Source organism: Parasteatoda tepidariorum, chromosome 2 (assembly GCF_982258835.1).
Source record: "Parasteatoda tepidariorum strain Cologne lab strain chromosome 2, Ptep-v5.0, whole genome shotgun sequence".
Classification (NCBI taxonomy): Eukaryota; Metazoa; Arthropoda; class Arachnida; order Araneae; family Theridiidae; genus Parasteatoda; species Parasteatoda tepidariorum.
In genome coordinates, this window is record NC_141756.1 from 5,555,192 (window position 1) to 5,576,758 (window position 21,567).

The 21,567-nt window shown below is 24.1% G+C and overlaps 2 protein-coding genes across 3 annotated transcripts in view; both read left to right on the plus strand.

Annotated features, from left to right (window-relative positions):
- Positions 1-20,614, plus strand: part of LOC147814391 (uncharacterized) — a 118,481-nt gene extending 97,867 nt beyond the window's left edge. The window contains exon 5 of one of the 2 annotated variants that reach the window (XM_087156808.1): positions 20,166-20,614. In XM_087156808.1, the coding sequence (XP_087012934.1) occupies positions 20,166-20,395 (230 nt within the window). In that variant the 3' untranslated portion in view covers positions 20,396-20,614. Of the gene's footprint in view, positions 1-4,688; positions 7,357-20,165 lie in introns of those variants that run through there. The other variant, XM_087156809.1, reaches the window with a different exon arrangement.
- On the plus strand, positions 8,469-11,793 carry LOC110283475 (uncharacterized). The gene is made up of 2 exons (XM_021148687.4): positions 8,469-8,562; positions 11,040-11,793. Exons 1-2 carry the CDS (start codon positions 8,484-8,486, stop codon positions 11,564-11,566), a joined length of 606 nt encoding a protein of 201 aa, XP_021004346.3. The 5' UTR covers positions 8,469-8,483; the 3' UTR covers positions 11,567-11,793.
- Positions 20,615-21,567: the final 953 nt, after the last annotated feature.

A 21,567-nucleotide genomic window follows, 5' to 3' on the forward strand; every position in this document is an offset into this window, starting at 1 on the left:
TTTGTTTTCCTCAATGTTATGGATACAGTATAATAGCTAATTTCTTTTTTAATATTCCAAAACTAGCTCAGACTTGAGCATTATTTATTTAAGTTCGTACCGAATTTTAATTCGGAACTTCATCGGTCTAAATTTTCTTCTTCAAAAATTTAATACCCAATTCTTCATTCAATTTAAAAATTAATTTTCTTTTCTTGAGTACTAATCGCTTTATTTAATTGACACTTTTGCTGTGCCAGATCAAGATAAATCAGATTATTTATTTTTAAGCATGATGTTAATGTAAAAAAATAGTTATATTAGTTTCCTATATTAATATAACACTATTTTTCATAATTAGGGAATGGAGAAAAAAGATTCAAGAAATATTATGACATAATTGTTTTTAGCATTGGGAACAATTTAATTTGAAAGAAATTTTTAATTTATAGAAATAAAGTTTTACATAAATCAGGTCATATGGAGGAAAATAAAATTGGATTATATAAATATACATATTTTTAAAAGTTTTTGTAAGTTTTAAAATTAAATCTTAGATGTGAACTGAAGTTTTTTAACTGATAAATTGACATGAATGTAAAAATGAAGTTAAACTGCAATAGAATAGAATAGATTATTTTGGAATGAAATTCATCGAAAAACAGACCATTCATTATTCGTTATAACTATAAAAGAACAAATTGATATTTAACTAGGCATTTAAAATAAATTTTTATTTTGGGATTTGAAATGTTTGTTCTCCAATTTAATGCTTTCTAGCTAATGTAATAAATTCAATGTGTTTTGTATGACAACATTTTAACTATTTCTTATGTCAGATACATTAAATTACTTTTAATTCTGCCTTTTCATAATTTATATGACAATGATATAAACATTTTAATTTTAAAACTGTTGTTTACTACTTGATGAACATGAATACATTTATATTTGTTACTATATGGTGTTTTATATCCTTTTTAAGAGTAAGAAAAACTTGTTTGAAAATTGGATGCATAACAACTGTATATTAAAATATCTTTTTAATTTTAAAATTTTTATGCTATATTATTTGATTTATTTTATTAAGAAATTTTTTTATGAATTAAACAAATTATTTCGTTTTAATTATGCATTATATTATTCATTTATTTTATGAATAAAAGAAATTATTGCAAATTATGTACAATATTAATTAATACAAATTATTTTGGTTTGTTTCAACACTTAAGTAAATTTCATTGAAGGACTTTATTCTATTGAGTAGGAATCACCTATGAAAACTTAATGAGTTTTTTTAATTTCTATTTATATCCTTGATTTTGACACACATTTGTTTTTTTAATGTAGCATATTATCGTGAAACTTGTTATATTGACAACCTCTGTATGTTGATCACTTACGTTACTTAGTGGATCTGAATGATCAAGTACCAAACTAGCAAAACAATTAAAGTTGCTCAACTTTCTCTGTATCTTTTATCCCTTTGGATTAAATTATGTTTTATTTGTAATTATTATAAAAAATTATTGCAGTAAATTTCTACTTTGACCACAAAGCACAACATATTTTAAAGATAGAAGGCTGGTTGTATGTCTAATGTCAAATTTTCATCCTAGGAATGTCCAATTTTTGTGTTAAAATTATTAGTTTATTTATTTATTAAAAAAAAAAAAAAACATTTTTTAGCAAATTAGAATGTTTAAGTTTTTTGCCTGTATAAATGACTAAATTTGCTGGAGTAAGATATTTTTTGTTTTTTTACTAGATTGATTTTCCAATAATAAAAAATAGTTTATATCATAAATCAAACTTAGTTGTACTATTGAAATCAGAATATATATATTAAATTTTTTTGTAACATTAAAAATATATATGCTATTTATATTAGTGCTTTTTTTTCCATTTTAATGTGTTATATATCAAGAAATTGCATTTGTTCTTATATTGAATATTATTGAATTTGAAATTATAAATTTGTTTTTCGTTGAAAACTTAAAACTCTTGTTAATAAATAATCTTGTTACCAATTATTGATTACATAAAATGAAATTTAAAGGAGGATAAGTTTTTATAAGTAGAATTACAATTGGTGATTTGTTTTATCAACTCATAATATAAAATGTTTATTGTGTTATCTATACCAGAATTAATAATTCCACAACAATGGAACATTTTTATGAATATTTTTATGTATTAAAATATATTAGATTTATATATTTAATATTTTAATTTCTTGATCTTCTAATAAATTCTTCAATTTCTATTCTTAAATTCTATTGTTATTTTGACTACATATTTAATCTACCACAGTGTTTAATGTTATCAAAAACAAATTTCCTAGAGAACTTTTTCTGTCCTTTAAATTTATAATGACAGCAATGTCATTTTGGTATCAAATCATTTCATTTAGTATCAAATCATATCATTTGGTATTTATTGTCGGCTTTATAATTGTAAAAAATGTAATTTTGTCTCTGTTTTCTGTATTGCTGTGAATTTTTTTTAAATGTGAATTCAATTTAGTCTAAAAAAATCTATTTTTGCTTTATAGTTAACATTTTGTAAAATTAAATTGAGGAATATATGTGTAAATATGCTAATGATTGAACAGAAAGGCATACTTGAAACTGAAGAACTGCCTTGATTATGAAGCATATCATTCTTTTAAAAAAAATTACTTTTGGTATAAAAGGTTATTATTGAAATTGCTTTCTGTAATATTTTGTTGTATATCTGCTTCATTTATTAGTTATGTAATTTTAAACTTAGATGTTTTGTAATTTTAAATAGTTTGCAATTGAAACTCTGGAAACAAAGATTCAGTATGATATTATTTTTATACGATTTTTTAATTAACATGATACACGATTTATAAAAAGTTATCTTTGACTATAAATTTATTTGTCAGTAAAGAAAAATATTATTATACCTAATATTTTTTATATTTAATATTTCTAACAAACTTTTTTACGAATGTATAATATTTTTTTTTTTATCAAACTCATGTAAACTGAATTTGTTTTATGTATTAAATGTAGGGTACTTTTCTATCTTGCCAGTGCAAGTAAATTCAACTATTTTTTTTATTAATTTGTATTTTTTTTATTTTAAATTTTTTTGCAAAAAATGTCGTCATTGTAATTAAAAAAAAAAAGTAAAGAAACAGTTGAGTTTACTAGCGCTAGGTGACTTTGCACTGACGACTTAATGTTTGTGCCGGCGAAATGGAAAAGTACCAAATATAGTTAATGTCAAAAAAAAAGCTTTATGGTTAGTGTTATTGCTGTTATTTAGTTAGTGACAAAATAGTAATAATTTTTTCATTGTTTATAAATAACATTATATATAAGCAAGTTAAAATAAAAGTGTTAGCTTATAAAAATGCATTTTTAAAAATTTTTTATGTTATCAGAGTGCAATTATTGAATTTAGTTATTTATGTACCTGATGTTTTTTGAATTAAATCTATTTCCGACTTTAGGAAAACAATTTCTTTTTATTGATTGAAATTATTAAGTATTTATTTGTAACAATTTTGCTTGGATGTCAAGTACTTAAACATGATGATGCCATTTATTCTTCTAATTATTTAATAACTGAAAATATTAAACAAAATTTAATTTTGTAACCAAAATTTATATCACAAAAAGCTACCACTAAGAAATTTTTATTTCATCAAAACCTTTAAATACTTGTTTACTTATATTTTAGTTTTTATTTGCATTAATTCTCAAATGTACACCTTACAATATTTTTAAAAACTAATAACTTTAAATTGCTAAAAATGTTAAATTAAGAATTCTGTTACTAAACTGATGTATTAAAAATTTTTGTGGCTAAGTATGTTTCTTAAAATTATTTTTTATTTGTTATTACATTAAATTCTAAATTTTTTATATCTGTATTTCAAAAGAAAGGGTATTTAAATTCCTCTGTGTGTGTTGAGTGTTTATTGTTTTGTTCTTAAGTATTTCAAAACTTTTTTTATTTTGATAAAATTATAAATGATTTCTATTTAATCTGATTGTTTTATTTTGAAAATTAAACTAATTGTTTTATTTATTAAAAATAAGATTTTTTCTTTAAATAGAGGAGGGATTTTTCATCAAAAATTTAAAAAAATTAAAATTGAAAATATAACTTATTACATGCATTTATTTTGCACATTTGTTTCAGTATTATATTTATTTGTTTTTAGTTTTTATTTAATTTTAATTTTTCTTTTAGAGTGTAAAAATTAGGTTAGAGTTAAGATCAACTTTATTTCAGTTTGTTGAAACTATTTTTAAATAATTTGAGGAGGAATACTTCCACTTATATGATAGAATTTTTTATGTAAATCAGGTGAGCAAAATTTATACATTGTTTCAAATCTTATTGCTTTTTTTCGTATAAAATATTAAAGTAAATACTGTATCTTTTTTATCTATTTTTTATGTATTTTATTATGCAAATATGTGAATGATGTATGTCATATTTAATTCCTTAAAAGAATTTACATTTATTATTGTCTCATATTTTTTACATTGGAGAATTTCACGTTTCAGAGGACACAAGATCACTTTTTTCGTGTGTCCTGTACAATTTTTTTTGTGCATATTTCAGATGCTATAGCATTTAAGCAGAATCACTGTCATTCTTTTTCTTTTGCTTTTATCTAATAAATGATTTTTTTAATATTAATTGTTGTATTTTTTTCTTTTTAGGTGAGATTTGTTCTTATGATATTGAAAATCCTTCATGTTTGAAAGAGTTTGTTTGCCCCTTTTGTTTTCGTACGTATGCCAAAAAATTTACCTTGAAGCGCCACATCTCTGAAACTCATAGTAATATAGATCCAAAGAAGTATGAATGTAAAATTTGTCATAAACGTTATTTGAGAAAAGACTATGTTGTGTTCCATTTGCAAACAGTTCATGGAGTTTGAACTGTTCTATAACACAAAGATATCTTCTGTCATAATGTGATGTGATTTACGATTAACAAGACTTTAAATCATAATACAATTTATGATTATTATATGCCTACATTATAAGTTGTTATTATTACATGTCTGAGAAATTTATTCAGAAACAGAGTATTATATATGAATGTCCATCTTAAATGTATGCCTATTCATTACAGTTTATATATTTTATTGCATTTATATTTTAACATTTATAAACAGCACAATCATATGGTTAAAATCAATATAATAATTTATTGTTAAAATTGCATGATTCTTTCTTGCAATTTCTCTTGGGGTAAATTAAAAAAAAAAAAATTTCTCATAAAATTCCACCACAGAAACTTGAAAAAAAAAGGAAAAGGTATTCGAATGAACTAGGTAGATCTAAGATTGAAGTATTAAGATTAAAATCTGAAATTGAAGTAAAAAGATTAAAATCTGCACTTGGTAATTAGTTCAATAGTTTGTATTGATTAGTTTTAATTATTATTTTATTATTAAGGATAAGTTGAAGAATAGGCATGGATACAGACATTCATTCTACAAATTTATACTAGTTTAAACCTTTTATTTTTTTAAGATTTTGAAAAAAAAGTTATCTTGTTAGTTGTAGGAACCATTAGTTTTGTTTAAAGTTATTAGTTTAACAATAGTTACATTTGAGTTCAAAAAGTTAGATATTGGGTAATTATTATATTTTAATGTTTTTTATTTCAAAACATTTTATGTTACACCTTTATTTCTATTTTTATTATTATTTTATTTAAATAATATGTTCATAAATTGATAATATTTTTTTAAATAGATAAAATTATCTATTTAAAAAAATTAAAGAGACTATAAATGTAGTCTCTTTAAATGTTGTTCTAGTCACTGACCTAATTTTCTGAAATATTTTTTTTCATTATTTTTTCCATTTTTTATTTTATGTTTTTGGATTGCGTTAATCTTGAATTCAAAACTGCAGAGATAGGTTGCACGCAAGGTTGAATCTAAAATTTCTTGTTAATATTTTAAATTTTAAGACAGATTTTATCACCCATAAGAAAGAAAATATAATATCCATTTCTAAATTATATATTTTTTCTTTCGTTTAAAAACAGTTTAAGATTACTTAATTATTAATTTAATTTAATTGAATCTGTTAATTGTTTTTTATATTTAATGAGCAAATAAGTTCCTATTTCATATTAACGACTGTGATTTTTTTAATGTTTAATATTTAGAATATAAATATACCTATGTTTCTTTTATGTTAGTATAATTAGTTCTATTGTGCATAAATATTTTTGCAATTCCATTCTTATAAAATAGATGATGTTTAACTTTGAAGAACATTTTTGTTTCCAATATCTTTTTTTTTTTTTTTTTTATGAGGGGGGGATAGCAGATGTTATGAGATTAACATTCTAGTTAAGTAAAAAAAAAAGAAGAAACTGCATTTTAAAAACTGTAGGAATTATATTCTTTATGAGAAAAACTGTTTACCTTTGATAGTTAGTTTAAGCTAAGGTTGTATCAAGTTATTAAATATTATTTGGTTAATAAAGAATGAGAGGAATTTTGATTCAATTTGTAACATTCCTGATTACTTTTATGTCAAGGCATTAAAAAGATATTTAATCTGTCGCACGCAACTGTGTTATTTTATTTATAACAATATTGTTTAGGAGTGTTATACAAAAAAAGACCTAAGTTTAAATTCCTATTACTTAAAACTTAAATTACTCATTAATCTAACTGTCTCTTAAGGAATTGAACCTGACTCAAAGCAGCCTTCCATTCTTCCCAATTCTACACATTTGATTTTGAGTTCTTTATTTAAATCTTTTTCAGGTTACCAGGAGTACCATAATGTAACATTTTGAAAGAGCGAAAGTTTTCATTTGACTGAATATAATTTCTAATTTAATCAAAACATAAATAAGTGCATGCAAATGTACTGCATACAATAAAGAAACATAAAAATAAACCCAAGGAAATTTTCTAGATGGTTAAACTCTAAGTATAAATAAGAATAAATTGTGTTAAATACTATCAATAAACAAGTATATTTTTAAAAGTCTAATAAAAAATAAAGTTTAGGCCCTATTATTTAGAGATTTAAATCTTCAAACCTTTTTCACTCAATTTTTGCTCTTTTATTTTTATATTTATTTTATTATTATTTTTTTTTGTATATTTTCCTGTAATATCTCTTGGTACAAAGTAAATTTAGTTGAAATTTTATATTTTTTGTAGCATTTATTTTAATTTTGATTATTTTAAGCAATGTTACTTCTGGGCTGAGTGATTTATCGCAAACATATTTTCACAAAGCTTTGAAAAATTGATACAGCAACAATGTGTGTGTATGAAGACTTATTAGAATTATCTAAGTTTTTGAAGATAAATTGTAATGCCCTTCTTATCTAAGATATTAAGTTAGATATTAAATTTTAAAAAAAGTTAAATTTTTAAGTTCTAGCATTTTAGCATCTATATTCAGGAAAAGTATATACGTTCAGCATATATATTCAGGAGGAAAAAAAAACAATTTCTTTTGCAATATAAAGAAAACTGTATCTCATTATTAAAATTTTTCCAATTTTGATTACGATAAACTAAAAATGTTATTCAAATTGTAATAATAATCAAATTGCAATGGTTAGGTAAATCTAGTGAAGTTTCTTATTTTTAAGGTGTAATAAATACCATCTGTACTAATTATGTATTCACAATATTTTTGTTAATAATTAAATGCAAAATAATATTTTTAATAAACGGATTTACTATAATGACTTAAAAATATGTGAATATACTTGGCAACTTTGTAATTTTGTTTAAAAAGGGCAATAAGAAAAAGGCCCCCCTTTTACAGAATAATTTTTATGCTATTTTATTAAAATAATGGCATTTACTTTTTTAGTTTTTCTAAATTACATGTTAAAATATTTTGCTTGTCATTTCACATAATTTGGACACTATGTTTAGTTACTTTTATTACATTTTCTTAAACTCCTTAAATTATAATAGATGCTGCTATAATATTTACTTTTTCTATTTCTCTGTACAGAAACTGCATTAAATAAGTTAGGTGCAATTATATTAAGATTTCATAAAAATGTGTGATAATGTAAAAAATAAAGGAAGGAAACAAAATAATCTCAGCACAAAATATAATTAAAATAAAATTATGCTATAAAAGTTAGTTTTTATTGTATTTCGTAATCATGATGTTACACATCCTAAGTTTTATAAATTAAAATATATTCACACCAGTACTAAAAAGTTTTGGTAGTATGAAATTATTAAATTATACATCCTAAGTTTGATCAATTAAAATAAATTTTTATCATTAATAAGAAGTTCTGATTATATAAAATCATGAAATTATAGATCCTTAAGTTTTATGAAAATAATAAAAAATGTTTTGAAAAAGAAAAGTGTGTTTTTGTTTTATCACTGGCTGAAAATTATTATTTTTTTCTTTTAACTTTTATGTTTTCAACAAAATATATATTTTTATGTATTTATATACTGTGGGAATATTAAGTAATTTTTATCATAACGCATGTTTTTTTTAGGTGGTATACAGTTTGCCACTGGTGACTATAGATGTCCATATTGTCAGAGAATCTATTCAAATAAAAGTAATTTGAAGCGGCATGTAAAAGAAACTCATCAAAAAGCTAATGCCAAAAAATTTCAGTGCCACATTTGTCATAAATTTTATTGTAGAAAAGAATATTTGTTGCTTCATATAAGTACTCTTCATGGAGTTTAAAAAATGTTAAATTCATTTTTAAATATTTAATTAAAAATTTGAAACTCATTTTGCAGTTGAAAATTTTTTTAACATTGTTTTGAATTTTTCATATTTTGTATTGTTCTTTATTGTTTAATGTATATCCATATTTTCATGTTGTATATAACTAACGGTTTAATTAATTAATGAGTTGTAATTAATTTAAATCTAGTTATTATCTACTCAAAGTATGTTTTAGAACTGATATAGTTTGAAAATTAAGTTTAGCTTTCTTTTGTGGTTTTAGTCACGATTACTGATCGAATGAAGACTGATCTGTTTTATGGAAAAATTCATATGATTAGGTTTCGGTAACTTTCTGTTACACTTTTTCCTGTCTCAGGACTTTCAGATGTAAGATTACTCTCATTTGAAAATTTTAACGCTTTCTTTAGCTAAGAATGTCCGTCGAGCCAACTTCATCAGTGATGAAGACCCCATCAATTTCTGGATCAAATTTGAAATTCTAAAAAAAATTTGTCTGTGTGATATTAAAAATTTTTCTACTTGTACACTCTTCTGAAGGACACCAATGGTAAACGAAACCATTTTTTTTAACTTTCATGGATTCTGAGAATAAAGATGGCCTTTTTATTCATTAGAAATCGGATTAATATGCTTAATAGGTGTCCTGATAAACGGTTCTCTACTGTGATTCATATAATTTGTACTTTTATTGTTTAAATAAAATTATAATAAATACTTATTTTAATCTATGATATTATTTAAAAGGAAAAATGCTAAATTGTGTGCAAAAATACTGCCAAGTAAACTTTTAAAAATACGTTACCTTACCGATAAAATTTGTAAGATTTACTCAAGATCTATTTTAAACTGTTTAGAAAAACTAAAACTTTATGCTGAAAGAATAAAGTGAAAACCTGGCACAATTTTTAAGAACTTAGTGGTAGAAATATAGTAGGCAGATTGTTTACACTTTAAAAAAAAAAAAGTAGTTCATTGATCTTTTAATTAGTCTACATTTCAGCTTTGTCTCAACAACTGCCCCACTTATAAATCTGACTTGTTCAGGAATAGGCTGGTCCATCGGAGCATATTCAAGTGTGCCCTCTCAACTGCCATTTTCTAGCCTAGTTGACCTGTTAATAGATATAGTGTTTCTTTATATTTTAAAATATTATCTAAGTTATTTTGCTTTCGTTACAGTTTCCTTTGTTACCTATGATTTATTTATTTGTGTTTAATTTCTTTCGAAAATTGAGTATCGTGTATCCTGGTGCTTAAGTCGACTTTTCGAGCCCCCAAAATTGGCAGAAATCAGGGGGATAACTTATACATCGTTAGTAAAGTTAGACATTCTTTCATTGTGAAATTTTAATGCATTATGAACAATTAGATAGCTATGAATAACTCTGAAAAATTAAGAATAAGAAAAGTTAAAATAATTTGTTCAAGAGTACTTCACAAAATATGACACAATAAAAGCTTTTAAAACGTACCTTAAAGTTACACATTTAAAGATTTCAAAACATACCCGTATTGGATTCAATAAAGTTTGCCGTATTATTATATATGTCTCACTCGGCAATGAATTTTACTTGATTCTCATCTACTGAGTCATCGACTTCACCCACATCAAAGAATTCGAGATTCCACACTTTTAATATAATTTTACAATAACATGTGAATTCACATTTTGTCATGCCTCTAGTATCATTTGAGTCATGGCATCTATAGGAATAATAATCGACTTATTGGCAGAAAGTTATACACCTCTCAAACAAAAAACTAGCTATTTCTTATCAAAAATGGGGATTAATTTATATAATAAGATGTAGGGTAATTCTAACATCTGGATGAAGCTACCAAATTCTACTTGTTAACTAACATGTTTTTTAAATTTAATTTGTTTACAAATATAAAAATATTACATCATTTTTATAATTGCAAACAAGTTTGAATAAATCTTTAGTTTCAAATGCTTTATATAATTCACTATATATCATTAAAATAATTTTGTTTATCAAAAATTAAATTTATTAATTATTTATATTGCAAATTTTTTATTTATTCTGTCTTCTAATTGTATTTTTATTATGTATACCAAATGGAGTCCTCCAGTCCATTCCTGAACTTGTATCCTATACACATGCATTCTTATGAATATAAACTAAGTTTCACAAGAATGTATTTGTCTGTATAGAAAGCCAGATGCAAATTCACTTTTATTATATACAACTGCATTCTTACGAAAATTGTTTTATATTCTTAAGAATGTGGGTTTTATTACTAAGATATCAATATCTACAGTATTCAACTTGTTTTGGAATAGTTTAACACTAAAGTTTATCTTTTTTGTAGGGGGTTTCTGCTTTAGTCAACTTGCCTGTTCATTAAATCAATCTGATCCAAACCTGAGAGTTCATTGTGGTAAACAGTCTTTAGGCTATGGAAATTTTTATGTTCAGGAATCTATGCAAGCTGAAAGGCCAAAGAAGGGTGTACACTTTCTGGATGTTGTGCTGAAATCTGAATTTGTAGAAGATGCAGAGAGTAATGTATCGTTTGAGTTATTAAGCAAGAATTGTTCTCTGTGTGAGAAGACGTTTGAAGAAAAAGATCTAGAGACACACATACGGTTAAGTCATAATCCCACTGTTTATATAAGAGATGATGCAACTTTAAAAGATAGAGATCCCGATGAACCGGTCACCTTAAAAACGAATAAGTCGCAATTAAAAGAGTGTCAGTTTTGTCATAGAAACTTTGACCGTAAATCTACACGGTATGAAAATCACGTAGCAAATTGCAGAGTTCAAAAGGCCCTTGTTAAATGTATTTATTGTGATAAGACATTTACAAAAGAGGCATTTTCTAAACATATATAAATATCACAAGTGATATTTATGAAAATTCTGTTTTACTCTTAAACTTTATAATATTGGATTTGTTAAGTATAGTGTTTGAGTTTGAAGGGTGTCATTTTCAAGTTCAAACTTTCCTGAGAATTTGACTTCGACCTATAAACTCTATTAAAAGTTAAATTGATGCTCAGTATTGAGGTGTAACGCTCTGCACTCCCACGTCACAGGTACAGAGTTCTGTCCCCAGACCAGGCAAGGTTGACTCAGCCTTTCATCTCTTCAGTATGTTTATAAAATGAGCATCAATCATGCTTGGGGATGAGTTCTGTGTTTGACTGACCATTAATCAGAACATCTGCTCCTGTACTCCAGAGCACAAGGTCAAGAAAACTAGGACGGGCACGGTAGGCCTTAGTCTTCCATGGGCTGTTGGGCCACTAAATTTATTTTAAAATTTTTATGAAATCCTAGGAAATTATTAATAGAATTACTAAATAAATGTTAATTTCAACTTATGTATATATTTTTTCTATGTACAATAAGAGGTAAAGGTATCTTTAACTGCAATATAAAAAAATTGAATTTTATGTTATAACAGTTGATGAAATAAATACTAAACAAAATATTGAAATGGTACAAAACCATAAAAGAGTTAGATATGAATATCTTGCATGTTTACTCTCAAATAAATGAACATTTTATGTCAAGAAAATCTATCAGTCTCTTCATTAGTCAACTCTATAAATATCTGTAGGAAAACGTTTCATTACATATATGAGAGGTAAATATAATATGTGTATTCCTTATATTAGAAAATATTGATAATTAATTGAAGTAAAGTCTTTTTTTAAAATTTTAAACATTTTAGTTGAATTTTACTTTCAAATGATGCTGCATCTCCTTTTATTTTAATTTAGATTGTAGCATTTAAATTGCATTAATTAATTATTGTAGCACTTTCTTACTCTAGTGTGTTTAATGAGTTCTGAAGCATTGTAAAGTGTTTATGCATTTATTAGATCTATAAAAAATAATCTTATTTGCAAGCATGATGTTTCAGTTTTTTCTCACTCCTTTCAATCTTTTTTTTAACAAACTTATATTCTAGATCATTTAGACTTAGCTTTTTTACTTCTTATTATAAAGAATACAATTTTCAAACTTAGATTCATAATTTTGAATTTTACAAAGTTAAATTTTAAAATAACATATTGTTTAAAAACTGCTAGTTTCATTGTCTTATTTTGTATAAACCGACAAAATTGAGTTAATCCCAACTGTGTCAAAATTTCATTTGTTAATTTCAGTATTTTTTGCAAATTTTTCTCTTTATATATTTTCATATAAAAAGTTTTATTTATTTATTTTTATTTTCATCATGAAACTTGAGATGTGCTTGTGTGAATTGAAACCAATGGTTGTTATTAGTTTAAAAAGAAAGTTATTGTATTTTTCATACTGACTGTAATATGTTTATCAACAATAAAATTCCCTTTAAAGTTTTTCAAAGAGGCAACAGCAATTTTAAATCAATTAGCAAATCTGAAGAATTATCTTAAAAATATTTTTTTTTTTAAAAAAAAGATTCATTGTTCTAATATTTTATAAACAAGATGGATGCAGCTTAGAAAAGTTTATTTTTCATCTACATCTCATCGAACATAACAATTTCTGATTTTTAAAAACAATTAAACTTTTTTTTAAAAAAGTGTTAAGGGATTGAAAGAATTTTCATTGTTATTTGTATACACTCATTTTTGTACTTATTAGTTTTGTTTGAGTGACATAAATTAATAAATTTAATATATTTTTAGAAGTAATTTTATCAAAAAATAAGCGACCACCGAAGAACCCTGCGATTGAGGCTCTCCTTGACTCTACCGAAGAACCTTTCTGCATTTTATGTGAAAAAAGCTTTCTTTCAAAACAAACACTGAAGAGGCACCTGAGAGAAAAACACTTCCCTGAGCTACTAACCATGCAATGCGATATTTGTTTAAAGACATTTCATAGAAAAGACTATGTTAGCATCCACAAAAAGATGATTCATAAAATTTAAAGTCTCATTCATCATTTTTTGGTAAAATTTATTAATTAACTTTGAAATACAATCATCAACATTTTACAATAATAGTTTTCAATCATATACATAAGTCGATAATTTTTATTTAAATAAAAAATAAATTATTTTGAAGTTAGTTTATAATTTGAAGTGACTTAAAATTTTACGCATTTTTGGTATATTTACATTCATATATTTTATATTGTATAAAAACTGAGCAATTTTTTTTTTAATGTTTTTAAATGTCTGTTTTATATTTAAATAAGCTGTTTACTGTTTCATAAATGCCAGATGAAGCAGATTTTGTTTATAATCTTACATTGTATTCAGTTAGGCTTGGTGTTCTCACTTATTTTTGTCGAGCTTAGGAAGCTCTTTGAGGTCTGTACTTGGTATCATTGTCCTGTGAGAAATTTTAATCTCTCTAAAATTTATAGTATTTAAAAAAATTCATACTGCATAATTTATTTGCAATATTGTAGATTTGATGACATACTATAAATATTTCTCCTTTTTATTTTTATGTAAATTAATTTAAACTTTTTGTGAGTCACATTTTTTATCTAAACTTTTCTTGTGGTAAACCCTAAAAGGATTGTTATTTTATTTTTAGGCATTGCTTACTAAGTTCCATGTTTTTAGTTTTATCAAAATGTATTATTTTCAATTTATTAAAATTAGAACCGTATATGCCAGCTAAAAATGAAATGATTAAACATTTTTCTAAACCTGCCGAGTAATTATATTTAATGTCAAACATAATGTCATCAAAGTCAGAAATAAAAGTTATTACATAATTATATTTAGTATTTTTATATCAATTAGTATTATTTAAAAGTAATTTTTTGGTGCAACCAGTAGATTTTATTTTATTTTGTTTTATTTTATAATAAGGATGTGAATTTTTAGTAATTGCCATAGATTATTAATAATCATATTAACAGTGGTTAATAACTTTTTAAGGGTGTGTGGGCCATTTTTTGGTCTGTATGGCATTGTACCATTTATTCGATAAGGTAAAGTGTATATTAATTTTCAAATTTCATACTTAGCACTAAAATATCCAACACTTATGCAGTGTCAGTATTTTCCACTTTTTCAGTATCATATGTATATTAAAACTCAGCATGTTTGTATTGTTTTTATTTTTTAATAAATTAAAAGCTATAGCAGAAAAAATCTATTTGTTTTAATAATAAATTTATCATCTAACTGCAAAATGTTGTTGATATGCATTATTCAATTAATTGAATAATGCATTATTCAATTAATTGAATAATGCATTATTCAATTAATTGAATAATGCATTATTCAATTATTCTGCATTATTCAATTAATATTTTATAAAATTTTTAGGCCTAAGTAAATTTTTATAATATTATGATTTATGTTTTTTCCTTTACAAAATATACTCTATACCTAAAAATAGCCGTAGAAAAATAACAAAATAAATATTATAACTTTGAATGAGAGGTTTGCCAATGATATTGTATCATATGTAAAAAAATCTGTGCAGCACACTTTTTTGAAATTTCATGAATATAAAAGAGTGAAATAAGTGTATTGCCGCAATTAAAATTTCTTAATAGATTGCTAAAAAAAACTTCAATACTTTTTTCTTCTCAAAAGTATATTTTAGAAAAAGTATTTATATATTTTTTTAAAAATTTCGTTTTATTTTATGTGTATATTTTCAGATAAAATTGTTTATATAATGTATGCTAGTGATGCGCAATCTTTTTGAAAGAAGAGCAATTGGACTGAATAATTACTCTTCCAAGGGTAGCAATGATGTAAAAATTATATAAATTAAGAGCAATTGCTCCTATGGAATAGAACTTATTCGATTTTTTGAGAATGTCTAATTGCATTATTCTACTTAAAAGTTTTGATACATATTTATCAAATGCGTTCCACAGTTTAAAAGTATTTAAAAAGCTTGCACAGATTTTTTATTACAAAATTAAACATTTCTCTATACGTAAATTTCTTTTAAATCAATATTTTTAACTGCATACTAATTGCATATTTTGTTTTTAAAATAAACATTTTAACTATATTTGTTTTAAAAATTTAATGATCAACTTAATTATTTAGGATTTCTTTTGTTATAGTTTAGATATTACATCAGAGTTTGTTAAAAAAAATTCTAAAAATATTTTATACACTATTTTATACAATTTTCAATTACAGTTTCAGTAGAAGTTTACATAGAAACCTAAATGGTTTCCTAGCAGACTACATTTGGCTACAAGTTATGCACCCCTATTGTATGATTACTTGATCTATTTAAGTTCTATTTCATTGTTCGTTTTTACAATAAATTATATTCCTGTTGTAATATAATAATGTCTATTTCAGTTTTTTAACTTTTTAACTATTTCTTCAGGTAAAATAATAAAATGAAAAAATTCTCCTATACTTAGGGTAATATTGGAAAAATCTAATTTGTAGTACAGGATATAACTCAATTTGGGATAGACCAAGTCCTATTCCAGTAAAGTTTCTCAGTTAAATTGTTAAATGAACACAAATGCAGTCAAATCTTGATATCACAAAAAATCTACATTCTCTATGCATTTACTCTGTCGGTAATCAAAAATTCTCTTTAAGTATGAGACTTTTAATTTCACAAAGGATTTTTTCATCTCCAAAACTTTTCTCCAATTTCTGAACAATTTAAAATGCTTTTATAAATTCCAATATATAAAAAATATAAAATTTTATGAATCATTTCTTGAAATCCTAATAAGAAAAGCTTAAAATAATAAAAATTGCCTGAATTATCTCTTCCTAAAAAAGTAGATAGGCAAGATATGTACATAGATGGGAATACCTTTTCATAAAGTAGGAAATAACTAGTTAATTAAATTAATCCAAAAGAAACTGATATTTATGAGGAAGTATAAACTGATTACCAAAATGTTTCAATAACTGGAAATAATCTTAATCATTGGGCTCTGGTATCCTGAGATATATCAAAAAAAGAAGATGATAAATCGAAGAACTTCAATATGTAAAAACAAATGAAAAAGCAAAGATATTCACATTGTTAGAAATAAATTAATATTTATTATTATTTTTGGAGTAAATACATGCCCTACAACTTCGTCAGTTTTGTCATTATTTTGACTGAATTGAATTGTTAAAAAAATTATCAATTTTTGATATGAGACTTTGTGTCCCTTCGAGTTTATAACACCATTGTTTGAGTGGTTAAGTTTATGATTACTGTAACATTTAGCTTCTGCTGATTGTTTTATCAGTTTTTGTAAACTCATATTTTAATAAATATTACTCTCTCACAATAGTGTTTCTTTCTGCTGAAACAAAGGATATGCACTCTTTGTTAAATATTAGTTTGTTTTTTTATTATTTTCATACCTTATATTTTTGAAAAGTATTTTAGTCTGGTTTTAATCACATGAAGCTACTACAAACACTTCCCTTCAATATGAGAAATATTACTGTTTATTATTTAAGATCCTTAAAATATTTGAAATTAATAAAGAATAATGTGTCATAATTTATAGATAAATAAAATTGCTTTCTTGGCAATGATGAGATAATTACTATGAGTGTAAAGAGATAATATATATATATATATTTAGTTCATATTGGTTTTATTATGTATAGATTAGTTAGATATTACTTTATATTTACCATAACTATTTAAAAATATATGCTGGAATAAGTAAAAATATGCAATCAATTTTAAGTAAAGTTACAGGATCGGTGTTATTTACATATTTTGTGCTGATAAAATACTATGGTCAATTAATAGGATATCATTCAAATATTAAATCAAAAATATGTTTTATCTAAGAATTCCTGTTATAACTTTTAGTAAAAATGCTAATTGATGAATCTGGTAAATGAGAATTGAATTAAATATAATTTAAGATAAATTTTGAAATTAAATTTATCTTGAATTATATTTGATTGAATTTATGTGGAATTTTTCAGTACTGTTTTCATAATTGTAAATTTCTTAATATTTATTCTTCTATTTCCAAAACTCAATGTTCGCAGTGTCATCTGTTATTTTATTGTATGCCTTCTTCATTTTAAAACTTAATAAACCTCAACATTTGTAATTTGTCTTTTCGAAAAGTTATAAAAACTAAACTGTTTTTACTAAGGTTATTTTATGGTATAAAAATGATCATAAATGTGATAACACTTAAATTTAATAGTTTAAATTGTGTCCCAAATAACTGCCATTTATAAATAATACTTGAATCACCTTAATTAACATTTTTGCTCGTATGATATTTAGTACATAAAATATGAACAAGTTATTAAATTTATTTATTCAAGTTTAGTTTATGGTTTTTATATTTAAAAATATTCCTGAGTTCAATTGTCTTCTAAATATTGAACTAAAGTTTGAAGAAACATGTATGTTTGTTTTTTAACTCATTGAGAATGAATGCTTTTATTTGGATTTACATTTCTATCATATTGGAATAAATAGCCATTTAGGTTATGAAAGTTAATAAATTTGAAAGTAATAAAATTTGTAGGCATATTAATTTTTAAGTGTGTTGCTACCCATTTGTTGAATATGCATTCATATTTAATGTGTTAAGTTTCAAAATAAGTTTTAGAGAAAAATTAAAGTGCAGCATTTTTCATAAACTTTTGATATACATTTGTAAAATTTATATCTGTACATTGGAGGTAAAGGACACCTTGTCAAAAAAATGTAAGTTTTCAGATTGCCATTTATTGTGACAGGTCATAGTGCCCTACACCACAAAGTAGAGTGAAATATCATGCATGGGCATGTGGTATGCACTCAATTTTAGAAACAAATAGTCATGGTGTGCTGTACCTCCTATGTACTAATAGTTATTGCATATGAAATATTGAATTCAAGTGCTTAGTGGAAAAAGGTTCCAAATGATAATTTATTTTAAAGAAATTAGAAATATTAGCTGTGGAAAACATAGCAATAGCAGGAAGTTGTTTTACAAAGCATATTATCCTAATAAAAACTTTTATTTAATGGTATTGCAGAATAAATGTATACAGCTATTAATAACATCTTTTTAAACAAAAATTTAGTATTTTTGTAGAATGATATTTGCTATCTTCTTCCATTTGCTCTTCAATAAATTTTTCTACCCTTAATTTAAGTCCATCAACAGTAAGAAGATGATTGACCTTCAGATTGTTGACTTCTAAATAGGGGGATTATTGATCTATAGAATTTTTATCAGTATGAAGCTTTTTTGGCCTGACATAAAAGCATTTTTATGTCATTGCTGATTTGAAATAATGAATTCATACTATGATATGGCTTTTAATCATCATCTTACAATGGGCGAATACATTAAAAAAATGTTTTTTTAACTATTTAAAAAAATAATTTATTTCAGACCAATTTTTTTTAAACATATTTTCATTCTATCAGTCTAAAACAATATTTTGATGTTAGCTTTTTAATTCTATTTTAGAAATATAATTTTTAATTTATATATATAGATTGTATAGAGGCGGGAAATATTTTTTTATAGTTATATGCCATATTTAAAAAGGAAGAAAAAAATACTGTGTGAAATTATAGATTTTTTCAAACATGAATGAGTTAAAAAATTTTTTTTTTTTTTAATTTAAACAAATAATTAATTTTAGTCCAGTTTTTTTTTCGCATATTAGTATTCTCTAGGTTTAAAAAAATAATGTTTTGGTGTAAGCTTTTTAATTTTATTTTAAAAATATTATTTTTTTTATTCAAATTGAAATATTGCATAGATTGTGTTGGGATGGGAAATATTTTTTATAATTATAGCCATATTTAAATAGGAAAAAAAAAAAATTCCCCTACGAAAGTATAAATCTTCTCAAACATAAACCTGTTTTACTTCTAATCACTCAACTTGTAGAATATGCATTAAAAATATCATAATTTTTAAATTTCCTTTTATTTACAATGAATCAGCACTTTCATTTTATTATTGTGAAACATAATAAAATGATAGATTTCGAATGAATCTTAAAACTTAGAAGAAAATTGCAATTAAATACTTTGTTGACTGTTTTTTAAAATTAAAAAAAAATCTTAAGTGTATCACTTTTTTGGCACCAGATCTTTTGAAATGGTAGCATTGTGTGCAGCCAATGCTTTTCTGAAAAATTTCATTTTAGATAAAAATATTTATATTGTTATAACTGTTGTGAGCTAGTAACAGATGATGATAATTATTAGTTTAGTCTATGTCTGTAGCCTTCAACGCTGTAATTATGAGAATGGCTCAAAATGCGTACAAGAAAAATAATTATCATCTGTTACTAGCTCACAACAGTTATAACAATATAAATAATGAAAAGCATTGGTAACTTGATTTTTTTATTATTAGAAACGCTACTTCATCACAAGCATATTTTGGGCTCACACAAATGTGCAAAAATTGAGAATTCATTGTTTTTAATAATTTTCGAAGTAAAAAAATGTAAATGACTTAAAATGAAAGTTAAAAAAAACAACAATTAACTGCCTGAAATATTAGATTTAAATAAACTACCTGTATCAGTTAGTCATATTTTCTTTTGCAGATGTGGAATTTGATGGAGATGGCATAGTTATTGCAGATGTAAGCTACAGTGTTCCATATTGTACATATTGCAAAAGACGATTTTGTACTGAACAAACACTAAAACGCCATGTGCTGGAGAGACACGTGTCGAACCCCCGGAGATTTAGATGTGATTTATGTCATAAAACATTTTCTAGAAGACATTATTTAATGACACATAAAAGAATGTTACATTCTATTGTAATTTAAAGAGATATAGCTGCAATTATACTGTGTTCGAATTATTTTAAAACAAATTTTATACTGTTTTGTTTTAGGAAATTATTTAATAAATATTATTTTTAATGTTTTCTCAAGAAATGTTTAATAATGTACAAAATATGATATATATTTCTGAAAAGTTGAAATTATTGATTTTATATTATTAAAGTGAGTCAAAATGCTATAAAATAAAATTTTATATTTTTCTTTGCTGTAATTTAATCAAGTATTAAAATACAAACACTTACTGGTCAGTGAATAGGTCTATATATAAATAAAGATGCATTTCTGTATAGAAAAAGTAAATTTAAAAACAAACTGTAAAAATTTAAATAAGAAACTCACACTAATAAATTTCAAATCTATTAATCAGATTTTCACTAATGATACATTCTAAATTTGGAATAAAATATATTTATAATGTTTTCCTCCCAGCTAGAGTATGGAGATAGTTAAAAACATTTTTGTTATTTGATGTGTTTTATTATTTAAAAAAATATGTATAACAGATGTATAGAAATGAAATTTTAGCACTTCATAAATGTAATTGCCATGAAACTTAACTTCATGCATACAAAAATTGAGTTCTTTGATATCTATGTATACACTACTTATTTTATAAGTTTCAGCAAATGGAACTTCTCAGTGATGGAACTAAAGTTTTTGTATTTTGTTCCAACGTATTATATATATACAAAACCTTCTAGAAAGACGATCTTTATGTAGCGACCACTTTTGGGAGGCACAGAATTTTTTCCATAGACTTAGTGTTCTCTGGGAGAGACCATTAAAACCTCTCCTAGCAACTGGGCAAATATGTGCACCAAATGTGGAAAAGGTCATATAGGGAAACGCGAAGAATTTAACAAAACAAATAAGTGAATTAAAATGCATTCAAAATATTTGTGTGAGGCTCTTATTTAGAGAGGAGCTCTTTTTGAGGACACAACCTCATGTTGCAGTCAGAGTGCACTAAAGATGAGACTATCAATGATTTACTTCTAGAGTTGAAAGTTATTTTAGGAACTATTTTGATAAATTACAATAAAAAGGAATTTGTTCACCATTTCTTAAAAATAATTTAAACAAATAAATCAACAGTTGAATAGGCTGATGACAGTTGTAAAAATTCTATTCGTGTTAAAAAAATTTCTGAGTTA